The sequence below is a fragment of the Natator depressus genome, chromosome 3 (genome assembly GCF_965152275.1).
Source record: "Natator depressus isolate rNatDep1 chromosome 3, rNatDep2.hap1, whole genome shotgun sequence".
Lineage (NCBI taxonomy): Eukaryota > Metazoa > Chordata > Testudines > Cheloniidae > Natator > Natator depressus.
In genome coordinates, this window is record NC_134236.1 from 170,961,077 (window position 1) to 170,973,231 (window position 12,155).

The following is a 12,155-nucleotide window of genomic DNA, read 5'->3' on the forward strand; positions in this document are numbered from 1 at the left end:
CTTATTTAGCGGCATTTCCCGCATAATGCATGTTAGTATGGGCTGTGTGCAGGTGTGTGTGCATGCCTATGCTTCTCATTCTTGTACAAATATCTTATTGATTTGAAATTATGAGCCCTACTAATAAGAAGGGATTGCGAGGAAACAAGCAGATGCATAGGTCAACACCATAAGGTGGATACTTTCATGAGTGCAAAGATACAAGGAGATGCATAAGTGCCTCAAGATGATGTGCCTAAGTGCCTGGATTCAGCATTCTGCATAGACTCATTGAAGTGCCTGCTGTGAATAGAGATGAGGTACATGAAGACACCAATACCAGACACAATGAGGTGCCTACCTTATGTTGAAACATAGCAACTCATATATCCTGCAGCAATAATCAATTAAGATTCAGGCAATACAGTGAACAAAAAGGGATGATGTCTCTTGAGGCATCCTCCCCCACCCTTTGTCTGGTCCTTGTCAGAACGTTGTCTGTTATAAGCTCTTCAGCACCAGGTTTCTGCAAAGAGCACCTCACCTGGGTAGGACACCGTGCAAATCAAAAAGCAGGTGCTCCCGAGTCAGCAGGGCTCCAAAGACAAGGAAGTGAACGCCCAGACAGTGAGCTGCCCCAGTGCCTAGAGCCATGGTAATGCCCTAGCATAAACACGGCGAGGTGCACCTGGGCCTAGGAGCAATGAGGTGCAGGAGAGCCTAGGTGCAATGAACTGTACCAGTGCTGCTTCCACAGAGCCAGGCGCAGCGAGGGGCCCCGGTGCCAGGTTCAGAGGGAGGCCTGCCCCAGTCAGTCGCGGCGAGGGCAGCGGAGGCTCACGCCCTGCAGGGCACAGCAGCCCCTTACCCAGGCTCGGGAGGGCAGGTCGGCCTGCTCCCCTCCCGCCGGGCTCCTCAGCCTGCAGGGGAAGCCCCGGCTGCCAACTGAGGCGGAGTCGGAAGCACGAAAGCACTGGGCGCTATTGGGCGGGACTGACAGCCGCGGGAGGAGCCCGAGCTGCAGCGGCGGTGCTGGGTCGCGGAGCTGTGACTGAGCCCGGGCGGCAGCGGCGGCGGCGAGTGAGAGCAGCAGCAGCAGCAGCAGGCGCCGGAGCAGCCGCAGAGCCTGGGGGATCCCCGGGAGCCAGCGCGTGCGGCTCATGAGCCCGGCGCGGAGCCGCAGCCGCCTCCCGCCGCCGCGGCTCTGCGGGTGAATGAACCTGCCTCCCCGACCCTCTCCACCAGCGCGAGCGGCTTTGCCGGGGTCCCGGACCCCAGCTTCTCCCGACACAAAATGGACGGTTTCGCCGGCAGTTTGGGTAAGTGGCGGAGCCTGTAGCATCCAACTCCGGGGCGGGGAGGACGCCCCCCCTCCCCCCGGTGCACGCAGACCGCACAGCGGCGGAGCTGTAAAGCTGCCCTTGTGGGTGATCCCTCCCCCAGGGGTAGACTCTAGCAAGTGCAAGAGTCTCCTTCAGGTCCCACGTGGGTGGGTGTTGAAAGGGGAATGCGGGGTTGACTTCAGGGTGTTACTTCTTCTTTTTTTTTTTTTTTGCTTTAGCAGCTGTCAAGCAAAGATCCTCCCGAGATCTCTGTTCCCATTTGCTCAGTCACGAATCCGCTTAAAATCCTAGCCGGGCAGAAACACGCAGGTGGAACCGAGCTCCGCACAACGTTTCGGGCGCGGGGGGGTGGTGGTGGTGGTTAGTTGTTGGCGGGGTGCAAGCCCGGGTGTCCCGGGCCGTGGTGCGGGGTGGTGGGCACGGGGGGCTGCGCCAGCGAGGGGATGGGAAGGAGCGAAAGCTGCCGGCGTGGTGGCCAGGGTGGAGTGTGGGTTGCCTTCCCCGCGCTTGGGTCGCCGCCTGCTTAACCGCTTCCTTGCCAACCACAGCGTCCAGGCAGGTGCTTTGGCCTCTGCCTTCACGGGAGCTCCTCTGGGGCCGGATGGCATCTGGGGCATGATTTAGTGTCAGGAATAGCATGGGGTGGGAGGGGAGCCGCTTCATGCAGAAACCTGGGGGGGACCGCACTCTCACTATTGTAGCAGTCCCCAGATTGTGCCCAAATCCATGTTTTCAGTCCTGAATTTCATGAATCTGCCTTTCCTAAACGGTTCTATGCTTATACCGGGTTCTGTATCCCACACAGATCTCCTTGGGAGCAGTGCCTAGAAGTGTGCAAAATCTGAGAACGTGGGTATTCACCCACGAAAGCTTATGCTCCAATACATCTGCTAGTCTATAAGGTGCCACGGGACTCTTTGCCGCTTTTACAGATCCAGACTAACACGGCTACCCCTCTGATACTCGAAATCTGAGAGTTACAGCCGCCAGGGCTCTCATTTGTTGGATCGTGATCAGAAAAGTATTGTGAAGCTCTCTCAGTTAGCAATTTTTAGGTGAACGGCATAAATTCTGAATGCCTAAATTTCACCAGGTGCGATCAGCAGTTTAGTTGTGTTTCTTGCAGAATACAGGGAACTAGAAAGTTTCTCGGGAAGTAATCTTAGAATCATAGAATTCATAGAATCATAGAATATCAGGGTTGGAAGGGACCTCAGGAGGTCATCTAGTCCAACCCCCTGCTCAAAGCAGGACCGATCCCCAATTAAATCATCCCAGCCAGGGCTTTGTCAAGCCTGACCTTAAAAACTTCTAAGGAAGGAGATTCCACCACCTCCCTAGGTAACGCATTCCAGTGTTTCACCACCCTCCAAGTGAAAAAGTTTTTCCTAATATCTAACCTAAATCTCCCCCACTGCAACTTGAGACCATTACTCCTTGTTCTGTCATAAATAATGTTTTATTGGGTAAAATATATCTTTCACATTGCAATCATGGTCAAATTAACGTGGATAGGTCAGCAACTGAAAGGAGAAAATGTTGGATTTGGTTATGTGTGTGAGAATACACACAGCTCTTTAAAGAGACACCAACTTGACATCTGGTCAGTTTCATGCAAGGGGTTAAAAGTAGTTTCAGGTCGGCTTGCCCCATTGTTCTTCCTCTACCATTTTTTGTGGTTTTACAGTAACATTTTCATGTTAATTCCCTCGCCCCCCGCCCCTTTTTGCTGTGTGGAAGACCCACTCAGAGGAAACTGACCAAGATCCTAATTCTGCAATAAGGACTGTGCAGAAGGATCCTGTGCCTGGGTAAAGTACATTTACAGGATTGGGTCCCAGATGACTTAGAGGAGAAATGCTTGGCGGGACTTTTGGCTGGTATAAACGGTCATAGCTCCATTGAGTTCAACTGAGCTACAACAGTTTATGCAAATTGAGAATCTGGTCCACTGAATATACACAAAGAACTGTCAAAATACGATTTTTTCCCTTAATTCTCACAGTCATGCATCCTCTTAGGAGTTACATGTAACAATAAAAGTTAAAATAGTTTCACAAATGTGTTCTTAAGTTGTTGGTATTCTAAAAATCTTAGAATAAGTATTGTGTATGTTTCTAGCTATAGAATATACTTGGATTTTATTCAAAAATGTGGCAACTCAGGACAGTTTATTTAATAAGTTTTTCAACAGTACATATTATCAACACCTTTAAGGGTGAAAAAGTGCAAATAACAATAATATATAAATATTTTCAACTTTTTTTGGTTCATAATGCCATATAAAAGTCCATTTGCAGTACCTAAACACAAAGTTTGTTCTTTTTCACTGCAGTTGCATCTATTCCATGACAAAAGCTGTGATAGGGAGGACTCCTGCAAATCTACCTTTTGTGGTATGATAGATCTCTCCCTATAAAGATTAGATTTTTAGTTCAATTCTACAGTCCTACTGTGAAATCCATATCATTAGAAAATCCTTCTCAGTTTTCTAGAAAAAGTTACATATTTAAATGCTTTTGAGTGTGATTATGACCTTTTAGATGTTTGAAATGTCTGTTCTGGCATTGTGGGCATCTGTCTGGACCAAACTGGTAGCCATAATTAACAGTATGCTATTTTGAATTTGGCTCTTTGCCTTATACTCTATTCCTTCTTGAATAATTGTCACAGTCATTTTATGCCTTTTGATCAAAAAGTGACACATGATGAAATTATAAGGGTTCTGTTTCCATTTTTAACAGGAAAAATTGTGCCTCTGGGTGACACATGCAAATATAATACAGTTAATATTTATAAGCATCTTCACCCCAGTGGTGAAGTTGATCTGCATTTCAAAGAGTATCAGTATTGTGTTAACACATGAAGTGCTAGTCATCCCACCTCAGCATGCCTAAAGCTATTTTTTTTTTCTTATGTCAGGAAATAAAATGTATGTGAAAGAGGTTTTAAAAGTGCCATTTTGCTATGTGGACACTGGTGTTCGTAAGGCATTAATTCTACTACAGTCAGATCCTGCAGCATCTTACTTTCATGAATAATCCTTAGCCATGTGGGTAGTCCTATAGGCCTCACTTGCATGTGTAGGGCTTGCTTGCATGAGTAAGGGGCAGGATTTGGTCCTTCATTTGTACCATTGTTTGGTCAGGAAACGGTGATTGTGATTTTATTAACATTTAATGAGGACTGAACACAGTTCAACATGCCTACTTTTTAATTACATATAATGTGATCTTACATCCATTGTAAATTGGTCTTTGATTTTTATGTTTTTTTATAGTGAGCATTGACCTACAGCTGTTTTCTAGGCTTTGGTTGAGGAAAGGGCATTCTCAGAATTTTTAGCTTTGAAGTATGATGCTTTATATAACTATCCTGTTTTTCATTTGGATCATGCTGCGTATTTTTGTGTGTGTGACTAAGATTGTTTGTTTGTTTGCACTTGCTGGTAATCCAAACCCAATGATATGTATATTGTTTGAGATTTTGAACACTTCCAATTAACATCAAAACAGTATATGTTAGTAGCTTTCTGTCTCGGAAAGGCCATAAATTTACTCAATTTGGGGTAGAGTATAGAAATTTACTTAGATTTCTGTGAGTAAAAGTACTTTAGCTAGAGTGTGTGTGTGTGCGTGCGTGCGTGTGCATTCTACCAGCCAAGCATGCTTGCTGCAGAGCTAGTTGTCCTGTTAATAATGGGGCCTGTCATTATTATCTGGAAGGCAAAAAGTTATTACAGATTGTGCCCTCCAGCACAGGCAGAACTACTTTCTAACATGTCTCTTGAAGTTGAAAAGACTTTACTCAGCTGTTTTCTTTTGGCTTTCTTGTTGAAACTTTTATGAGAATAAACAGATCAAAGAAACACATTTTTATATGTAATTTTAAAAATGATTGTTGATATCTGGATAAATACAACATTGTATGTAACATACAAGAGAGTGTATTACTGAACATGAGTAAAAAATCCATATATTACAAATTAACTTCCACAGTTGAGGCAATTATTGATTTCCTTATAGAACAGAATACTGAAGTCCTTTTTTCTTCTTTGCCAGAACTTCAAAGCATTTTGGATTTAATTGTCTTGCAGTTGGGCCTGATGAATAATCAGGACTGGGTTGTTTATGACCCAGAAATGTCTTTAGCATGTTATAACAATATGGTATAAACCCCTTCAACAAGATCCCTCCAGCAAAGGAGGCTTTGACAGAATGGTATCCTATAAAAATAAAATGAAGAATTCTTACATTCTTATTAATTCTAGCTCTTGAATGGTGCTCTGTGCCCTGAAGCATCAATGAACTTTTCACTGAAAGATTGGAAATATTTTGACGAAAAGATTAAATCAGTCCCTTGAAAAGCAAACCAAAAGAATAAGTAATGCGGTGTTAAACCTAATAGGTGAACACAAATATATCTTTCAGGGGAACAAGAAGGAAGGAGAGCTATTACTGTTTGTGAGAATTGGAGAAATTCATGAGAAAGTGATGTGAAGGGCCATAATATGTGTGTTGAATCAGGATATCTGTACTCTTACCGCATATTGTCACTAAATAGTAGAAATGGGTGATAGCATTATAGACTGGAGTTAGCTGCCAAATATTTGCTGCTCATATTCATCCTTTTTTGTTCTTTCTTCCCCCATTCCCTATGCCATATAAGATGAATGGAAAATCTTGATATATAATTGCCTGCTGCCAGCCCTTCCTAGTCTACATAGCTGTTTACCAAAGATATGCTCCTTTTGTTGATTTACAAGAGCAAGGGTTTGGTGTACCTGGCTGTACTAAAGGCCATCTTGGGCTGAGCTAAAGTAGCAGATGCTCTGGAAGAAGCTGCTAGATTTGAGAAGTGCCATCTGTGGAAATTGTCACTTCCCCCCTATGAAATGATCACTGCCCCCCTGTGCTCTCTCTTAGTGAAGGTAATGTTAGAAGAATGTGCGTTATCATTCTGCTATGGTTGGGCTGAGTATGGTGGAAAATGAGTAGAACTAAGTGAGTAGCTACAGCAAAGGTTGTTCACCATCTATTTGGGCAGGTGTATGGAGGCAGAAATTACTACCTTTTTGATGTTCCCCCTTCTAGGCCTCTGAAGTGAGTGTGTGGGTGTGCTAGCAATTTTATTGTTGGTACTAGTAATAAGTTCAATTTACCTGAGGGGTTCTCAAACTTCATTTTACCGTGACCCCCTTCTGACAACAAAAATTACTACATGACCGCAGGAGGGGGGATTGAAGCTTGAGTCTGCCTGATCCCCACTGCTCTAGGTGGGGGAGCCAAAGCCCGAGCTCCACTGCCTTGGGTGAGGAAGGGATCAAAGCTGAAGCCCAAGGGCTTCAACCCCAGCCAGGGGGCCTGTAACCTGAGCCCAGCCGCCCAGGGCTGAATCCCTTGGGCTTCGGTTTCGGCCCTGAGCGGTGGGGCTTGGGCTTCAGCCCCGAGCCCCAGCAAATCTAAGCCAGCCCTGGCGAGATCATTAAAATGGAGTCGCAACCCACTTTAGGGTTCCAACCCACAGTTTGAGAACTGCTGATTTAGCTCATTTGCTGGGCCTTTGAGGAATCACTCCATCCTATTCTCAGGGGCTAATGAGTTGTCCCTTCCTTAACAATGAAAACCTGGACAGAACAGGATTATGGCTTGACATAGAAAGGTTAACTTGATTGGTACCAGCAGCTGTCAGTCACACTGATAAAGAAGACAGTTGGTGGCTTTTTGACACCCTGAGGTAGTCCATCTTGTTGAAAAAGGAATTAATTGGCTGGAAGTAGCCATCCTTCATTATGTCAAATAACAGAAAATGACTGTATGTTGCAAAAGTGACCTTTTGTGCAGAAAATATGCAGTGTTGGGAATGGCTGGCAAGTAAAACTTCTGTTTTAACCCCCCCCCCCCAGTCTGGTTATTTTATATTTTCTTTAGAAGAGTACTTAACATCTGGAACACTCCAGAGAATTACTGTTCTAGTTGAAGTCAGTTTCTTACTCCCTAGCCCAATACTTTTTGATTTGAGCATAACTATGTGTTGGATTTAATTCTCTGGAAAGACCTAGATTCAAAGACATAATAATTAAAAAAAATTCATTGAGGTTGTACGTCATGTTGTATATAAGAGAAAATTAAGAGAGAATACTTCAATAACAAATATCTATTGCATTTGTTAAAATGTACATTGTTTCCAATTATGCTGCTGGTAACCTATAGTGAGACTCCTAGTGGTAGTCTTTGTTATGCAAAAGCAATTCAGTTTCTCTTCCTAGTGTGGCTTGGAGCAGTCACTGAAGATTTTTTTTCTCCCACTTGCATCAGGTCCTTTCTAATCCTTTCTCTTAATCAGGGCAGTATCATGCCTACAGGGGTGTTAAGGACATACTTCCTGTGTACCTACTCCTAACATACTGCAGAGAAAGTGTTAAAATGAGCTTAATTTAGAGCATGTGGCATGCTGGTGAGTATGAAGGTCCATGTACTTCATGTAATGTGAAATGTTGCCAGCAGGGATACTGGTTTTGAAAGTAAGTTTGTTTAGGAAAGAGCAGCTTAGAATCACCAAATAAACAGCTAGGTTTTCAAAACTTCAGTTATGATTTCTAATTTATTTGCATTTGGCTATATATTAATAAATCATAATACCAGTTAATTACTAGGTTAAATTACGCTACCATTCATCCAGTTTTATTGTCTCTGCATTAGTCACTCTGTGTAACAGCTTGTGTAGTGAAAAAATGTAGTGTCACATTGTAACTTTATTAGTTTATTTGTTTTGTTTTTAAGGCATCATAGAATTCCAATTTAGAGTGCATTTTCTGATGCTTACTAAGGGAAAGAGAACTCTGTAGCAAGGTGGTAACCATGTGAATGCTGCTGTTTTTCACTTTGGATTCATAGATCACTTTTAAGAAACCTAGAGGTGGGCATTCTGATAAAAGGCATCGTTCCTAGACTGGCTATCAGACGCTGCTGGTAGTGCAGGGAGTCATTACTAGCAGAAGTGGTGCATGTGTCTGAAATCAAGTCAGCTACAAAAGCAGTATTTCAAAAGGAGAAAAGGGAGACAGCTATAAACTCAGGCCTGAAATCTAAGTCTGGGAACATGAAGTCTTTCTATTCTCCTCCTCCACCCCTTTTTATGTTTAAGATCTTTCTCTTTTTGGCTGGTTGTAATAGCTGCTTATGCTATGTGCCATTAGTGAATGTAGCAATATTCCTTCTAAGCCTCCTCAAACCAATCCATCTTTATTAGTTGGATGCAGTAGCTCTTTTTCTAGACAGTGGGTCTTTCGTCTTTCCTACTTATTGCCATAGAAGTTGTATGCTAAATATAGCTTTGTTTTGGACTTCCTTACTCATTGGTTGGTTCCCCAGTTGCTCTGACATTTGGAGACCAGGTCTGATTTGTCTTTTTGCTCAGTTTTACTTTCCAGGGCTGTGCTACTGTTTGTTGAAGCAGCAAGTAGGAATTCTGGTACGTTCTCCTCTGTTGGTGATCTGCACTGCACCCAAGTTCTATCTAGCTTCATTTCTTCCATGGTCACTGCAAATTTGACTTTTAGGGGATTTATTTTAAAAGGTGTGTGTACAGTATGTACTTTTAATTAACGGCAGAGCAGTACTCTCAAACATACAAAATAATGATTAAGTCAGATGGGCTAAGATTTTCCTAATCTGCCTTCATTTCCACTGAGGATGGGAGATAAAGCTTTATTTTCTCCTTTGGTAGGCATGGAGCAAGATTCCACTGATCTGCAGAGATTTCTTGTTGAGTACAAGTCAACTTTCAATGAACATATGGTTAATTGGAACACCACATTGATTTCAGTTGAGAGTTCTGTTTAAAAACTGATGGCATGGATAAGGTCAGTGGTTTCTAATATAAGCAATTCAGTTTTCTAGGCTAGGTACAGAGTCCAAGAATTAACCACATGCATTATATTTCTAATACGTATCTTAAATTACCTCTTGGTTTTATGTGTAATAGACAAACCTCGGGCTAACATGAAATTGTGCACTGAAATATCCATGCTACATCTGACTAAATTCCTTCCCAGAAGTGGTAGATTTTGGGATCTGACCACGTAGAACAGAAAAAGAGATGGCTGGAATTTTACATTTCTTGCATATATTTGGTGTGACCCACTTGTGGTGAAAGAATACTTCAAGATAAAATATAATCCTGAGATCACTGCTAAATTTATATGTGTGGGCTCCCTCTAGAGGAAAAGACTATTTTATAGGTTGGTAAGTCTTTTTGCCATTTATTACTATGTAACTTATAAGAATCGCAGAAAGAACACTTTAAGAATACGAACTGAAGCTTTGATGAAACCCTTTCGTATATTCCTTCTTTTTAAAGGGGAGCAATGGGAATACTATTAGAAGCTTAAAAAATGAGAACAGCAAGATTAAACTTTTCATTTGAATGTAGTAAAACTTACGGATGTCTGTGTCTTTTTTTGTTTCAGAAAGTTAAATAATAACTTTCTTTCAGGTATGAAATTCTACAACTTATACGATTTCCCCCCCAACTCGTATTTCAGGAGCAAGGTGGGAGGTACCCAATGGAAAGTTAGTGCTTCCTACGGCTGTCTTTTTTTTTTTTTTTTTAAATCCAAAAGGTGTCCCTTTAAAATTATGATTTAGTAGAGAATACAGTTAATTCTAAGAGTGTATGAATAAGAAATAAAAAATCCAGTCCCTGTTGCAATTATAGTTATAAGACAAAGCTAGAAAAGGGAGCTGTGAGCTCCTGTTGGCAACTTCCCAGCAGCGGTTTACTAACAAATACTATACCTAGAGCTGTCCTCTTGGTTTTTAGAATCTAGTGCACAAGTTAAACAAAACCCACCCTATTAATTTAATCTGTATTAGAATTTCAGAAAAAGAATTTGTAAACCCAATAAAACAGAACTCGACAGGAATTTTTGTTTTAATTATTTAAGCTTTTGAGGTAGTAAACACAGTTGGAATGTAGATTGTGTTTAGGAAATTGATTTGTTTCCCCTGGTGTTCTAAAGGTTTAGAAATCATTTGTATTTTAAAAAGTTTGTCTGTGACTAGTAACTTGCTAGAAACAAAAGGTTTAAATGTCACAAATGTAGTCCCCAATCCTTTAATCGGATTCATATCTGTGAAAGTGTGTGCAGCGATCTAATTGCAGCAGGATCAGGACTATCACTTGTGTATCTTTGTCTCCCAGAATTTCTGGACTGAATTTCAAATGTATGAGTGAGGGTATATACCATATATGAGTGGGGGCAAGAGTGGAGAAATAGTCCTTCATTTTGCAAGTGTAAAAAATCTGCTTGAGAGCTTTGTAGAGTTTGCTTATTTTTTTCTTCACATTAAAAACCCTGAGTATTAAAGCCATTTATCGAGCTTGTTTAGACTTGATAGTATTTCTTACATAAATAGGATCTTTGTAATTTCTGCACATTAAATTAATAATGCATTACTGCATTTGCTTTAGGCTGCAGAGACTCATCTTTACCAAGTAAACCTTTTTTTTTTTTTTTCCTTAAGGGCAGTGAAATGTTTTTAATTTAAAACATCTTTATAATAAAGTTCATTCTTCTTAATACCTTTTTAATGGAATAAATTATTTTAGGCTTTGATGAATTTACAGAAATTAGAGCTGACTTGAACCTAAATTGTGCTCAAAATCTGCCTGGATTTGAATTTAACCTGCCAACTGGCAGTCATTTGCTCAGATTTTTTTTTTTTTTGGTCTGCAAGCTTTTCAACCAGACTGGATGCAAACTGTTTATTCTTTATCTGCATACCACAAATGTTCTGGAGCTGCTGTATGCAGATGCATTTCAAGCTATAGCTTTATTTGGTGTAAAAAGTTGCATGGTATCTATCCTGGGACCCTCGTAGGCTGAGCCATCAGGAGGGGTTAGCAGAAGCCATTTTCACTTGGTTTCTGAGAAATGCAGGATGTGTTTAGCTGTTTTCTAAAAGAAAAATATTTATTATGGAGGAAGGTTTAAAAAAAGAAGTGCTTCAGGACAATGTTCATGCTTATCTTGTTCCAAGTGTAAAATATTAATTGTCTTTGTTTTGTAGGTAGAGCATAAGCCCCACACAAAAATGCTGCTGCAGCAGAGGGTTTAGCCTGTGGGCCAAATTATGGGCACTGAATAATGATGTGCTGGGCAGGGGGAATTGGGGTGAAGAGAAGATGAGGCAAGAAGCCAGCATAGTTTTGTTGCAGGTGCTGAGCTAATGGGGTGGGAGGGCAAGAGAGGGTGGCTGGAGGTGGAGTGTGACTAGTGATGTCAGTGGTCCTAGCAATCCCAGAAGGAGTGGGACTGGGTGGGTATTGCTATGAGTCATCAGGCTTTTGTCGCTGCTGTGAAAACTATTTTTCATTCTGCTCTGCAGCAGCTAAGCAAAGGTATGAGCAGGAGCAGGGTCACTGAAACTAGATATCTGCAGACTTAGGGAGACTGCACTGATTTTTAAAAATGGTTCGTGTTTCTCTTCACAACCAATAACTTGGAAGCTGAAGTTCTGCAGCAATAGTTGGCGTAGGCTTCCATGCTAACTAGGGAAGGGCTTCCAGTTGCTACTGGTGAGCTGATCTTGTCTCAGAAAGTTGAACAGACTCTGGGTGACTTTGGCTTAACGTCACAATGCTTCAGTTCTCCATTTGATAAAAACAGGTAATAATATATACTCACCTCACAGGAGTGTTGTGAGGCTAAGTTTGTTTATGTTCATAGAGTGCTTTAAGATCTTTAGAGTAGGTGGTGCTGTCCTGTACAGATGCACAGTATTATTAGTTCTGCAGCACTTTACAGGGTAAGATGGATAATTTAAGTAA

General features: G+C 41.9%; 1 protein-coding gene across 1 annotated transcript in view; it reads left to right on the forward strand.

Annotated features, from left to right (window-relative positions):
• The first annotated feature begins 1,032 nt into the window (after positions 1–1,032).
• EML4 (EMAP like 4) overlaps positions 1,033–12,155 on the forward strand; it is a 248,182-nt gene continuing 237,059 nt past the window's right edge. The window contains exon 1 of the mRNA XM_074949340.1: positions 1,033–1,298. Within this exon, the coding sequence (XP_074805441.1) occupies positions 1,274–1,298 (25 nt within the window). The 5' untranslated portion in view covers positions 1,033–1,273. The remainder of the gene's footprint in view (positions 1,299–12,155) is intronic.